Raw genomic sequence first — 12,683 nt, 5'->3', positions numbered from 1 at the left:
CAGTACTATTACTATATTCCTTTAACCGTTTCATTTGAGAATTTTAGCACACTAACGACTAAAGCTCAGCCACTACGGGCTGCTGCACGTACTCCTACGTTTTATGGCTTCCTAATAGGTTACTCATGGAATTAGAGCACTGTGGGCTGGGCTAGAAGTTTCTTCGTTTGGCTCTAGCTTATACGGTCGAGGCGCTAGAGGGTATTTGGGCGAAATGAAGCGGAAACATTAAACCCTGCGTGCAACACGAAAGTGGCGGGCCGTAAGGGCATGTTTTTAAGTGTTACACACCAATTTCGCTGGGTGCGATAGTATTATAGGTTCCTCATTGTGACCGCCGCCGTCTTGGTTCCTCATGCTGCACTGTCGTCCGCTCGGCTGGGTGTTTTCTTGAGTCGGTGTCACTAGCGCAGCGTTCCATTGGGAGCGTTCGCGTTTGGCATGTATGCACCGGAGCTTGATGACAAGGATATCTGCTGAACCTGGAAAGTTTTGGCTTTAATTCTACGGTTCATTTTTTTTTTCATTTTTACAAATGTAGAAGGGGGAGAGGGGGTGGCCATGAGTGGGCCATAGAAAACAGTGGCTGGCCTCATGTGGCCACCCTATCAACTTGGCTGTATTACTGTAATTTAACAGGGCGGGAACGGTTGAGAAATTGAGCCAGGACTTAAGACAGTGAGTCTCTGCTAGTGCGGTTGACTCGCTATAAACGGATATGCTTGAAACAGAAAGTGAGAAACGATATGTGGCTTTCGGTTTTGAGTCGCCCGCGTTGCCGTGTGGACCAAATAAATTCTGTACAGGGTTTTGAGGTACGCTGATTTCAATGCTGGTGTCGCTTCACACCACCAGGGTCTTCCTGGGTCTATCGGTAAGGACCTAATGAAATCGGAGATGAGCGAACATGTTCGCAGTCGAACGAACTCGAACGAACTGTTCGTGTTCGTTCGTCTTTGAACACAGGGTGTTCGAATCCGAACTGTTCGTGGACTGACCGAACAATTTTTCGTCGTCGAACAAAACTGTCCCGGTCGACCTTACTCCTAAAGAACCCACCAAGTAAGAAAGAATGAGTACTTTCATATTTCCTCCATCTTCGGTTGCAGGTAGATTGAAAATATTAGGTTTCCTTCTGTACTCATTGTATTTACACCCGTCGCCATTATAACAAACGTGTCTTTTAGTTAGGGTCAAATTTAATATTTTGGTACATTTTGTTTTCTTTTACATAATATGATAGATTTAAATCATTGTTCGTGTTGTTCGCTGGTTTACAAAGGCTCGTTCGGTTCGATTCGTTTGAAGAAAACAACGGTTGTTAGTGTTCGTGTTTGTTCGAAGATTTTTAGACCAATTTTGTTCGAGTTCGTTCGAATTGGAACTGGCCTGTTCGCTATCCACAATAGCGTACCAAAATAATGAGACTGTGAACGGGCACCGATATTGAATTCAAAGTGCTTTAGATTGCACATGTGTTAGGATTGCCGAGCGCGAGGTGTCCGGCCTCCCTAAGTTTAAAGGTCCCGCCATAGGCATACGGCCCGGTGCTGAGCAAAACTGAATGTTCAGCAAAACTACGGAGCTGCACGGCGGCGCCGTGCAGCCTAGCTTTCGTCGTGAACCGCCCGTCCTGCGTGACGGTAACCAAGCGGACTCAGAGCACCTTAACCACTGAACCACCTGTGAGAACCTCCTGTGAATATAAGTGAAGAGTGAAATAAAGTGCATCAACCCTTCTCGGACCGGAGGATTAATTCACTATTGTTTTGATACTAATCCCCATCCCCCCTATTCTATCCCCATAACATGGTGCATTGGCCAAACTGACTGACAAACGGCGAGAAAAAAATGGGCCACAATTGGAAAAATAGAGAGGGAGAGAAGAAAAGAACCGAATACCATCAATCCAATATTTAAGATAATCAGTGCATCATTGTTTGGGACAAGTAAGCATGAGAAGATTGTGAGAAAAATTTTGGCAGCCCATGTGCGCACGAACTGGAAGGAATACTACCCAACTTACGACGAAGTGTGTGCAAAATTATTAAGTGAGCAGATTTCTAAAGGGCACTGTTTATTGGAGTATGCGGCGAGACTTGCCGCTAGTCTCTTCAAGATTAGTTTTGAAATTCAAGAAATTGGCAGAAGGCCTGTGTGTACGGAGGTGAAAACGAAGAGCGGCAAATCAAGATTAAGATAGATGGAGATCGGGAAAACGGTCAAAATTTTGAGTTGTTAGACCCCAGAAAAACCGAAGGAGCAGAAAATAATGTGCAGTGTCCGAGAGATGTGCCCAATACGTCCCAGAGAAATTCGGAATCAAAGATGGCGCCGCCTTACCACATGGGGAGCAGCGTGAGTACCACGGGACGGGGTTGACACCTCCAGTGTGCACGGACGAGGCCCCTAACGAGGCCAGCAATGGCGACCCTCATGGACCCTCAGCGAGGCTTCAACAGCGCGGGCCTCAGGGATGATAAGTAGACTTAAGAGAAAACTGATGAAAGATAAGGTTTAGGATGAATGAATGCGGCATAGTTCAGACAGCGCGTTGAAACTCCAGCAGCCGGGCTGATACCATCATCGTGCGAGCTGCGCGGAGCCGTAATTTGCAAACGTGCAAACACACGAACTGGAGGGTCTACAGCACTGAAACCTTCTCTCCCTTACTCGTAATCATTGTCTTCGTGGCTTAGGAGGGTGGTTATACCTTTGCACTTTCAGAAACTCGCAAATTTAACGAAAATAAAATATGGGTGGTATGAGAAACTTAGCACCAGTTAAGCAGGTCATGTCCGTTCTTCCTAAAGTTTTGTTCTTACCAAGTAGAGCTCCGACACACCTAAGCCACGTAGGAATAAATTATGAGTGCGATACATAAGGTTTCAGTGCTGAAGACCCTACCGTTTGTTCGTTTGAACGTTTGCAAGAGCCGAGACGATGATGGTATCAGCAGCGCGAGTTTCTACCCGCTGGTTCAGAGATGCTGCAATGAGGACTAGGTTTAGTAAGTGCAGTAGGGTTGCAATATGCTGCGTTTTGTTGGAGTAAGAAAGGAAGTGTCGTGATTTTTTTTCTGTTAACAAAAGTATTTTGGTGTACATTTTTTCGGCAGATGTTGGAGAGTTTGGTTTAGATATTCTTCTCTTTGGCTGTAAAGAGAAACTTTTGGCTATGGCATATTTTGGCTTTATGTGTGCCGAAGTGTTACAGTTTTCACATACTTTATCATATGGTTTGCTTTTGCTGGACATTAGCCAAAATTAGGGAGGGCGATGTGAGTTACAGATGTCAAAAATTACCTAAATTTGGAATCTGTTTGATGCTCTTGGGGTTCGTGCTGGTCATCAGGGTGGCCCCGGGAGGCATGCTCTACTTTTCAGCGGCCCTTTGAAAGTAATTTGATCCTGGGGGTAACCACGTACTCCCCTTCTTCTGTCCCTGGGGCCAGCTTGGGTGTACCCAGTCATAAAAATGGGTCAAAATGCATTCCTTGACATTGCGCACACATTTTTCTACAAATTTGCTCTAATCTATTCCTCGCCCTATTTTTAGCAGATGATACATCCAGTATCAATGCTTGTACAACAGCTAGATGGGGGTAGCGTTCACGATGGCCAACGTCCACTATTGTCAACAGTAGTCCTTTTGAGACGATGGTCACCAAGGCCCATAACCCTTTTAAATAACATTATTATTATGAGGAGCGGGGTCAGATGGGTAGCGTTGACGATGGTAAACAATACTGAGCCAAGGCCCAGTATTGTCAACAATAGTAAGCCATGGCCCAGTATTGTGAACAATACTGAGCCAAGGCCTAGTATTGTCAAAAAAACTAATCTAATTATTGTCAACAATCCTGAGCCAAGGCCCAATATTGTCAATAATACTGAGCCAAGGCCAAGTATTGTCAACAAAACTGAGCTAAAGTCCAGTATTGTCAACAATACTGCGCCATAATCCTTTTAAAATAATATTAGTATTAGGAGGAGCGGGGTGAGATGGGTAGCGTTGACGCAGTATTTTTTACATGTTAAAACGTAAGTTCATTAAGGTAAGGCTTAGGTGAAACTGGAAAAGTCGGGCAAAAAACAGTGTTTTTTTTTTTAGTTTTAAATCTTCATTCTAGTGAAATCAAGAAAAAGCTCTCTATATTATTCTAAGTTAGTTTGTCGCGGTTCTTTTAACATATAATAAGTCTATAGTTGGACATAACACTGTGCGCAAGAGCTATATTGAAATTTCATAAAAAAAATTATAACTTCAAAATAGCTCTTACGCACAGTGTTATGTCCAACAAAAGACTTAGTTTGTCGCGGTTCTTTTAACATATAATAAGTCTATAGTTGGACATAACACTGTGCGCAAGAGCTTATGAAATTTCAATATAGCTCTTGCGCACAGTGTTATGTCCAACTATAGACTTATTATATGTTAAAAGAACCGCGACAAACTAACTTAGAATAACATAGAGAGCTTTTTCTTGATTTCACTAGCATGAAGATTTAAAACTTAAAAAACACTGTTTTTTGCCTGACTTTTCCAGTTTCACCCAAGCCTTACCTTAAAAGGTAAGGCACTATCATCTGCTTTCACGTTAGCGCGAGCTTAGGTTTTTTGGTTGACATTGATGTGGGCATGTCCTGAACTAGAAGATCTAGTGTCTGACAATTTTCAAAACAATTTTTTTTTTGATTAAATTTTACTGTTTTGTTAGCAGTGTAGAACTACTTAATAAACAAGCAGGCCCGCCCTTCCGCCAAACCGAGTAGCCAGCTCCACTTCGCTGCGCCGGCAACTCGGTTCGGCAGGGGCCGGGCCTGCTTGGCCTGCCGGCGGCGATGTTCGGGCCTTTGGCCCGACCATTTCAGTCTCGCGATTTACTGAAGTGCATAATCAAATAAATAATGTGACCGGTAAATTACTTTGCATATTTGAGTAAACTAAAGCGTTCGGCGGGGGGCCTGCGGCCCAAGAGATTTGCTCCTTGTAAATGACAAAAGACTGTAACGGGGCAACACCGTGACTACACCCCACCCTTCTGCTTTGCTTAAAAATTACAAAAAAAAATGAACCCGCGCAGTTTTTAGATTGTATATTGTTTGTCAAAGAGTCTTATAACTTGACTTTTTGCCATTGTTTCCAATATATCCACCTCTAGGGCCGAAACAGTAAAAGATACGGCTAATGCGAGGGTATTTCCTGATTCAGAATGTATTGTTTTGGGGGGGTACTTCCTCTGACATTTTACGATTAGACGCCTCCTTGTACGTCTTTATGTGCAACGTGGTCATTTTCGCCGTATTTTTGTCGAAAAAAGCACTCTACCGCCCAAACGGTTCAAGATAGAGTCAAACGGACAAAATTTTCGCCCAGAGGGCTCTACTTTCACGAGTTACCCCTTAGAAGACCATAAAAAAATATTTTTTTTTCTACTTTTTGGACCAACCCCTATTTCTTTGTTACCCCCTTTCACCCCCTTAGGGGTGGTTGCTAGGATTTGCACCAGGCGTTTCGTTGTCCAGGAGTGACCCCTAAAATATCCTGAAATTTGCAGACCTCTAGCTCATCTCCTTCCTCTTACACGGACGACGGACAGACAGACAGACGGACGGACGGACGGACGGACGGACACGAGAGCGGTTGCATAAGCCCGCTTTAATGCTTTTTTAAAAGCAGAAGGGCGGGCTAAAAAATGTCAAAATGCTTCAAATAGTTTGGACATTTCAGGACATGCCAACATGAATATCAATTAAGAAAATTAGGGAGAGGAATGGATCAGAGCAAAATTGTAGAAAAATATATGCGCAATGTTAGGGAATGTACATTGGGCAATTTTTTATTACATAGTACAGCCAAGCTGGCTCCAGGAACAGAAGAAGGAGAGCAAGTAGTCATCCCCAGGGTCAAAATAATTTTTAAAGGGTTACGGAAAAATGGGACATCCTCCCGAGGTCACCCTGCTGACCAACATGGAGCTCTAGTGCAGCCTCTGGAGTATGAGAAATCTTTTACGCAGCCCATATCTATCAAGTTCATATTATTACAGATTTTGCTGATAATTAGGCAAGTTATTGAGGCATTTAGTTCTATTTGCGGTCATGTATGCCTTTACACACTCCTTTCATACGTGTTAGTCATCTTTGCATCATGCTCCCTACTCCTCCGAGAAGTTGGCAGAGTTGTCAAGCAAACAGGAAAGGTAAGAATAGTACACATCATTCTTTTATGCAATATTTTGTTGCGAGGGTCGGTAGGCCATGACGTCCGTTCGACTTCTCGACCGGATGGATCACATTTACTGAATATTGTGTCTGTGTGCGTCCGAACCGACCTATTCGGTCGAGAATTCGGAAGGACGCATGGAGCAACTCAGAAGTGCATAATCGCAGGCTCCGACATCGCAGCCGCGACAGCAGGGGCAGGGTTGTTAATGCAAGGACAAACTCGTTAGCACGCTAACGCCAGTGAATAAGGACGAGTGCCAGTTGCACCACCGAATGTCTTTAACACGTCACACGATTCAGATAATACGGTGACGGCTCTGAGCTCTTTGAGGGGTGCACGGAATGACGGCACGTTCGCAGTTCCAGAAGAGCCGCCCTGGGCGCTGGCGTCGACCGATGCCGGGCGAGGTGAGAAGGGACAGGACGAGCGGGGCACCGCTCTCGTCCCATCTCGCCTCCCCTCGCCGCTTGTGCGCAAATAGGAATCCAAACCCTCAAAGAAGTGCACGACATTCTCCGACTTCTATAAAGAAGGGTAGTGTCTCATGGCTGACTTCTTTTCAAACGGCCCTGAAGGGCCCATCTGCCACATTTTAAAGCTTTATGTGAAACATTCTTAACACGTTGACGACGGACCGACCACATTGTAGTCATGGCCAAATGTCCCAACTGCCGACGTGTCCACAATGTGGGCATTTTTTGTTCAATGTTCAAAGATTTTTACAAAATCAGGGAATTGGCCTAGAGGGCTACTTTCTTCGGCTTTTGGTAGAAGAAACCAGCAAGAATTTCAGGCAATTCCAGGTTACGGTTAGGTGCATCCTTCAGCCCCTACCGCAAGGCGATGTCTACAATGTGGACAGCCCGGCAGCAGGGGCCGGTAGATTTGAGGGAATGCCGGTCGCGTAGGGCTTAAAAAGCGGCGAAAATGCCCTCAATGTTGTCATCCCGGCAGTAGGGGAGGACAGCGGTCCTCGCCATGTCCTCAGTGTGGTCGGCCTGGCACACGGACTGTCAGGACCATGTCCACAATGTGGTCGGCAGCTGGGACCGTCGAAACCCGGCCCACATTGTGGTAGGGCCGGCGAGTAGGACTGGCGAGTCATGTCCACCATGTGGTCAGCTCGGCGGGTGGGATAGCCACTTCATGCCCACAATGTGGTCAGACCGGAAGGAGGGACCGGCATTTCATGAGCACGATGTGGTCAGACCGACAGGTGGGACCAGCGTTTCATAAACGGTCCCTCCTGCCGGTCTGACAACATTGTGGTCATGTATTGCCGGTTCCTCCTGCCGGCCTGCCCACATTGTGGTCACGAGGTACTGGTCCTTTCTGCCGGTATGACCACATTGTGGTCAGTGTTTCGCCGGTCCCAGCTGCTGCGCTGGTCACATTGTGGGCATGACTCCGCCGGTCCCTCCTGCCGGCATGACCACAGCATTATGCGGGGCAACTCTAACCCGGGGTCGAGCTGCCGAGATGGTCACACTGTGGTCATTTCCAAATTAATTCAAAAACGGCCCCGGCAGTTGGGTCTGACAGGGTCAGAGGGCCTCCGTCGTCAACGTGTTAAAAGCACTGGGGAACGCTGAATCTGGCGCTTCTAATCCTTCGGCGCACGCAGGCCCGACCATCGCCACCGGCAGGCCAAGCAGGCCCGGCCCCTGCCGAACGGAGTTGCCGGCGCAGCGAAGTGGAGCTGGCAACTGCGTTTGACGGAAGGGCGGGCCTGCGTGTCGTAGGTTGGAATCCTATCTTCTTAATTACCACCCATTATCAAAGAGTGCCGAAGGGATAAGTAGGGCTTGGATCAGCGTTTCCCAGAGTTGTTATTAACGATATATCACATTCAAATGAAGCCATAACGATTACTATCGGAACCCACTATCGGTGAGGTCGGAATCGCAGCAGTCCAAAGCAAAGAAATTCAATGTCTGGACGAATCATCTTCAAAATACGTTCGCGTTGTATTTGATTGGCAGGTTGGTGATGCAGCAGCGATGCATGTACAGCTAGTTCTTGGCTGTTCCCGTATGAATGCTGCATTCGGCGTCTATCTTCCGCACATCGCTGTGGTAAAAACTATTTTACTGTAAAAAATCTATAACTAACGCATGCTAGATTCTTAGGGGGCATCTTCTAGCGCTAGCCCCAGTCAGGGAGAGTGGAGCCTTGTGCAAATGAGAACTAGACGGTATTCCCTATCCGTCATTGGTCCTTGCCAATAAAATGAGCTGTGTACCTCTCGCGTCGACAGCTGGGATTGAAGTAAAGTAAATTAATAGATAGTGGATTAAGAAAAATATCTTTAATTTAATACCTCGATAATGTGTGAGCAGGTACAGTTTTTGGTTTCCATTTATATTGTTAAAAACGGGCTATTAAAATATAACAAGTCTCTTAGGTTGTCCCCTCAAAAGGTCGATATGCCAGTTCGCCTCTGAAATGAAAGTAGAGGTCCTTCCGATCACAACAAGCACCCACAGATTCCCTTAATTCAATGGTGAATTTCATCTTGTGTCAGCTTGCACTTAAATCAAGAAACTATTTTTGGCTGAGCTTGCGAAGCCTTTGCTGTGATGTGGGGTGCAGAGAACTCTTTGGTCGTGTGTCTGTCTGTCTGTACTGGCCTACGTTTCTCTCAGACGGTAACTTCAATTGACTTCAAACTGCGCACGAAGCTTCAGTATAAGTCGTGAAACCAAGTATCGTTGCGCGACTGTAGTGAAACCACGTAACGCATTTTTGACGATTTATAGGAACCCTATATTTCAAAAGAGGGAAAATTTCTCTATCGAATGGTATAGGTTTCAAAAATTACCCAAAAATGGAGATACGTGGACTCACTAGAGTCGCGCAACGATACTTGGTTTCACGAGCGTCACGCAAAGATACTTGGTTTCTCTAGAGGCACTGCGCCGTGCGTGCTTTGAGTTAGGTACGAGCGAGGTGACATGACAGTTATAAAGAGAAAGTAAATAAAAGTGACAAAACCGTGCATTCACTGTGAAAAAAAGTCGTGGGGGTCACGGAAAAAATTTCCATGACAATTGTTGTACTTTTACGGGTCACGTTTGAAATTTTTAAACACGTAAAAGTGGTAATTGGCTATTATAAAAAAGGCGTAAGATTCTAATACTAACTCATCGTTTCACAGATGCATTTCATAAATTTGCAATACGAAACCTTCAAATTCGCCAGTCCAAGACCTACAACATTCCTCGTGAATTTACGATATTTCTTCTAAATTTACGATATTTTCCGTACGTTTACGACATTTCTTGTAACTTCATGGAAATTTTCGCATTCTTACGGAGGTAATGTCGTAACTTTATGCTAAACTTCGTACTTTTCTGGAAAATGTCATAACTTACCTACTAACAAATTTCGTAAATAGTTTCTATTTATGCGATTCGTAATTTTATGACTTTTTTCGTTGCCTTGTGAAAAATGTTGTATTCTTACAACAAAGAATCATAAATAGAAATTGCAAAATTTGTTGTAAATTCATTTCTTATAAATTGTAACGTTACAAATATCGTAATCATAATTTTTAAAATATGTCGTAAATTCACGAACATTTTTTTCACAGTGATTAGAGCAATATGCATCTTATTTTTGAAATTACCCCTACAACACTGCACAAAATGATGAAGTGACAAACGTTTTGTGATTCGTTTTGTCATAAGTTTCTAATCGGCTAGACATATTTTCAAGCTGGCCAATGCGTTAGATAATTTTATACCTATCACCTGCTATAGTTGTCAATTTTGAGTATTGAGTCTATTAGTTTTTAATGTATTTATTCATTTTGCTAGGCCCCGTCTGTGATCCCTTTGCTGAGCACCGTAACGATCATCATGTCTGCCGAGAAGGCTGATATGTACGTTGCTGGATCCTTTCCTGCTGTCCTGTTCTATTTAGCGCCTTTGTGCGAGGTTGGGGACATGCTAGTGGCTGGCAGCGACACCTTTTGTTTCAGTGCCTACTGTGTAAGTGACTCGTTGACGCGCATAATGTTGGCCACCCAACATTTGTTGGCCAACCCAACAAAAAAAAGAAAAAGTTAGCCAACAAAAAAAAAACAAAAACGCTTAAAAAATAAAAATGAGGGTACCGCTGGATTCGTCTTGTTGAGTACTTTCCATTTCAGGTGTCGGATGAATTTTAACCGGCAAGATTCGGTTGTTGGCAGCGGTTTTTCACCAAATTACACTTTTTTGGGGCTTATTAGCCATTTAGGCCCCAATGCTGCCGGTTAAAATTCATCCGACATCTGAAATAGATAGTACTCATCAAGACGAATCCAGCGGTACCCTCATTTCAATTTTAACCGGCAAGGTTCGGTTGTTGGCAGCGGTTTTTCGCCAAATTACACTTTTGGGGGGCTTACTAGCCATTTAGGCCCCAATACTGCCGGTTAAAATTCATCCGACACCTGAAATGGATAGTACTCATCAAGACGAATCCAGCGGTACCCTCATCTTTATTTTTTAAACTTTTTTTTTTGTTGGCCAACTTTTTCTTTTTTTTGTTGGGTTGGCCAACAAATGTTGGGTTGGCCAACATTATGCACGTACTCGTGTGTTGACCTTTAACACTGATAATTAACGTGTTCAACTGGCGTGCACATGCACGTGCTCAACACTATGTTTCAGACTTTTACGTGTTTGACCAAATATTTGACTACTTGGAAGTGTTCAACAGTAAATTTGAACACTTTAATGTGTCCAAAGCTTTATTGCGAACTGTGATGTTGAACACTTTGAAGTGTTCAACTTTACTGTTAAACACTTTACAGTATTCAAATACCCAGTCAAACACTTGGTTGGTTTGAGTTATTTTTACAGTGAACTTTCTTTTTTGCTACAATCCCATCTAGAAACTGAAAAAGAACTTTTAGGAAATCATGGGATTTTTGGACTAGGCAAATGCGAACATGGCCGTACGCTTTTATAAATGCGTACATGACCATATACACTTTTATATCAATGTATACAGACCCATACCCATGTATACATACCGAAGTACGCATTTATAAAAGCGTACATGACATGTACGTGTACACATGAAAAAGGATATACACTACTCATCAAAATTAGCGGGCGGATTTTTCAAACTGACGTAGATTCTATGTTTTCTGAGCAAGGAAGCTGAGACCTGTCATGCAGGCGTCCCAATCATTTATCTCGAGGCTCAGGAAAAGCGCAGGCCGTTGGCCGGCCCTAACGAGCTGTGCACCCCTAGAGTGGAGGAGGGTGAAAAAACCGGCCACAACAACTCCAAAATTGGCACTTTAAGTACTCGGAAAATCAAGATTGTCCGTGAGTAGACCCAAATTTTTGGTCTCTTTCGAACGGTGAAAGCGAAATTGCGATCGGACCAACCCACACCCATCCACACTCACCCCTACCCCCTCGAAGGGGTGAGTTTTGAGGTTCGTCAAATCGAGCTCGATATCCTCTGGGGACGTCCCCTGTACACGGCCCATTCGAATCGGACAACCCCCGGCCAAACCACCCCCGCAAACACGCAACCCCTTTTTGAATAACGGTCATTTTGGAACCTGAGGGTTGAAGTCAAGGTTGAAGGTATACCATTTTCTTAAATTCATTAGCTTTGTCTGGAGTCACATTTTGATTAATGAAGTCCAATAAAATGGTGGGAGCATTTAAATTAAACTCTATGATACGATACCGAGGGGTGGATAACTCCTGAATTAGGTGTACAAATTTCAAAAATTGAATTTGAATTAGCTTGAATTGGCTTGAATTGAATTTGAATTGGACTGAATTGGTTGAATTGTTTTTGAATTGGTTTGAATTATTGTGATTTTATTCTACTGAATTAGCGTGAATTGGCTTGAATTGGACTGAATTAGTTGAATTACTTTTGAATTAGTTTGAATAAGATTGAATTGGTCTGAATTAGTTTGAATTGGGCAGAATTAGAGGTGTACATTTGGCAGGGGAGTTATCCACCCCTCGTACGATACATTATAGAACTTTCAATTAAATAAACTTCATCGACTCGTGATCCTTCAAATGCCTCGGAGAGATCTGATAAAAATGAATAAAAGAGCGTAAAGTTATACTTGTCGTAGGAGAAAAGTTAAAATGTATTTTGAAATTAAATTAAATATTAGGGTATTTAATTTTACTTCAACCAGAGGCAATCCAATATAATTTCACCTTCAAAAATGATTGGAATGGAATGAAATGGGAGCATCATGCTTCATATGGCATTACACAAAAGGATAAATTAAGTAGGGGGAGGGCAGTGGGGATAGGAAGGGACAGAAGCAGACATGTTCTGTAGGTGAACTGCAGGACCGCATAAACTTAAGCCCCCCCCCCCAATCTGTGGTAGGCCAGGGTTTAAGGAAAAAATTTCTCATAGATTCACAAGGACAAAGAGTAATCCAGACAATATTGAGGATGTTTACGATGGAA

General features: G+C 43.8%; 1 protein-coding gene across 4 annotated transcripts in view; it reads left to right on the top strand.

Annotated features, from left to right (window-relative positions):
• LOC127750687 (uncharacterized) overlaps positions 1-12,683 on the top strand; it is a 35,108-nt gene that overhangs the window by 7,253 nt on the left and 15,172 nt on the right. For all 4 annotated transcript variants that reach the window (XM_052272968.1, XM_052272970.1, XM_052272967.1 and 1 more), the window contains 3 exons: positions 6,053-6,205; positions 8,214-8,306; positions 10,050-10,223. In XM_052272968.1, the coding sequence (XP_052128928.1) occupies positions 6,053-6,205; positions 8,214-8,306; positions 10,050-10,223 (420 nt within the window). The remainder of the gene's footprint in view (positions 1-6,052; positions 6,206-8,213; positions 8,307-10,049; positions 10,224-12,683) is intronic.

This window comes from Frankliniella occidentalis, unplaced genomic scaffold (genome assembly GCF_000697945.3).
Source record: "Frankliniella occidentalis isolate FOCC.00 unplaced genomic scaffold, Focc_3.1 Scaffold235, whole genome shotgun sequence".
Classification (NCBI taxonomy): domain Eukaryota; kingdom Metazoa; phylum Arthropoda; class Insecta; order Thysanoptera; family Thripidae; genus Frankliniella; species Frankliniella occidentalis.
Note: the sequence above shows the minus strand (reverse complement) of the source record. Positions and strands in the feature narration are given on the sequence as shown.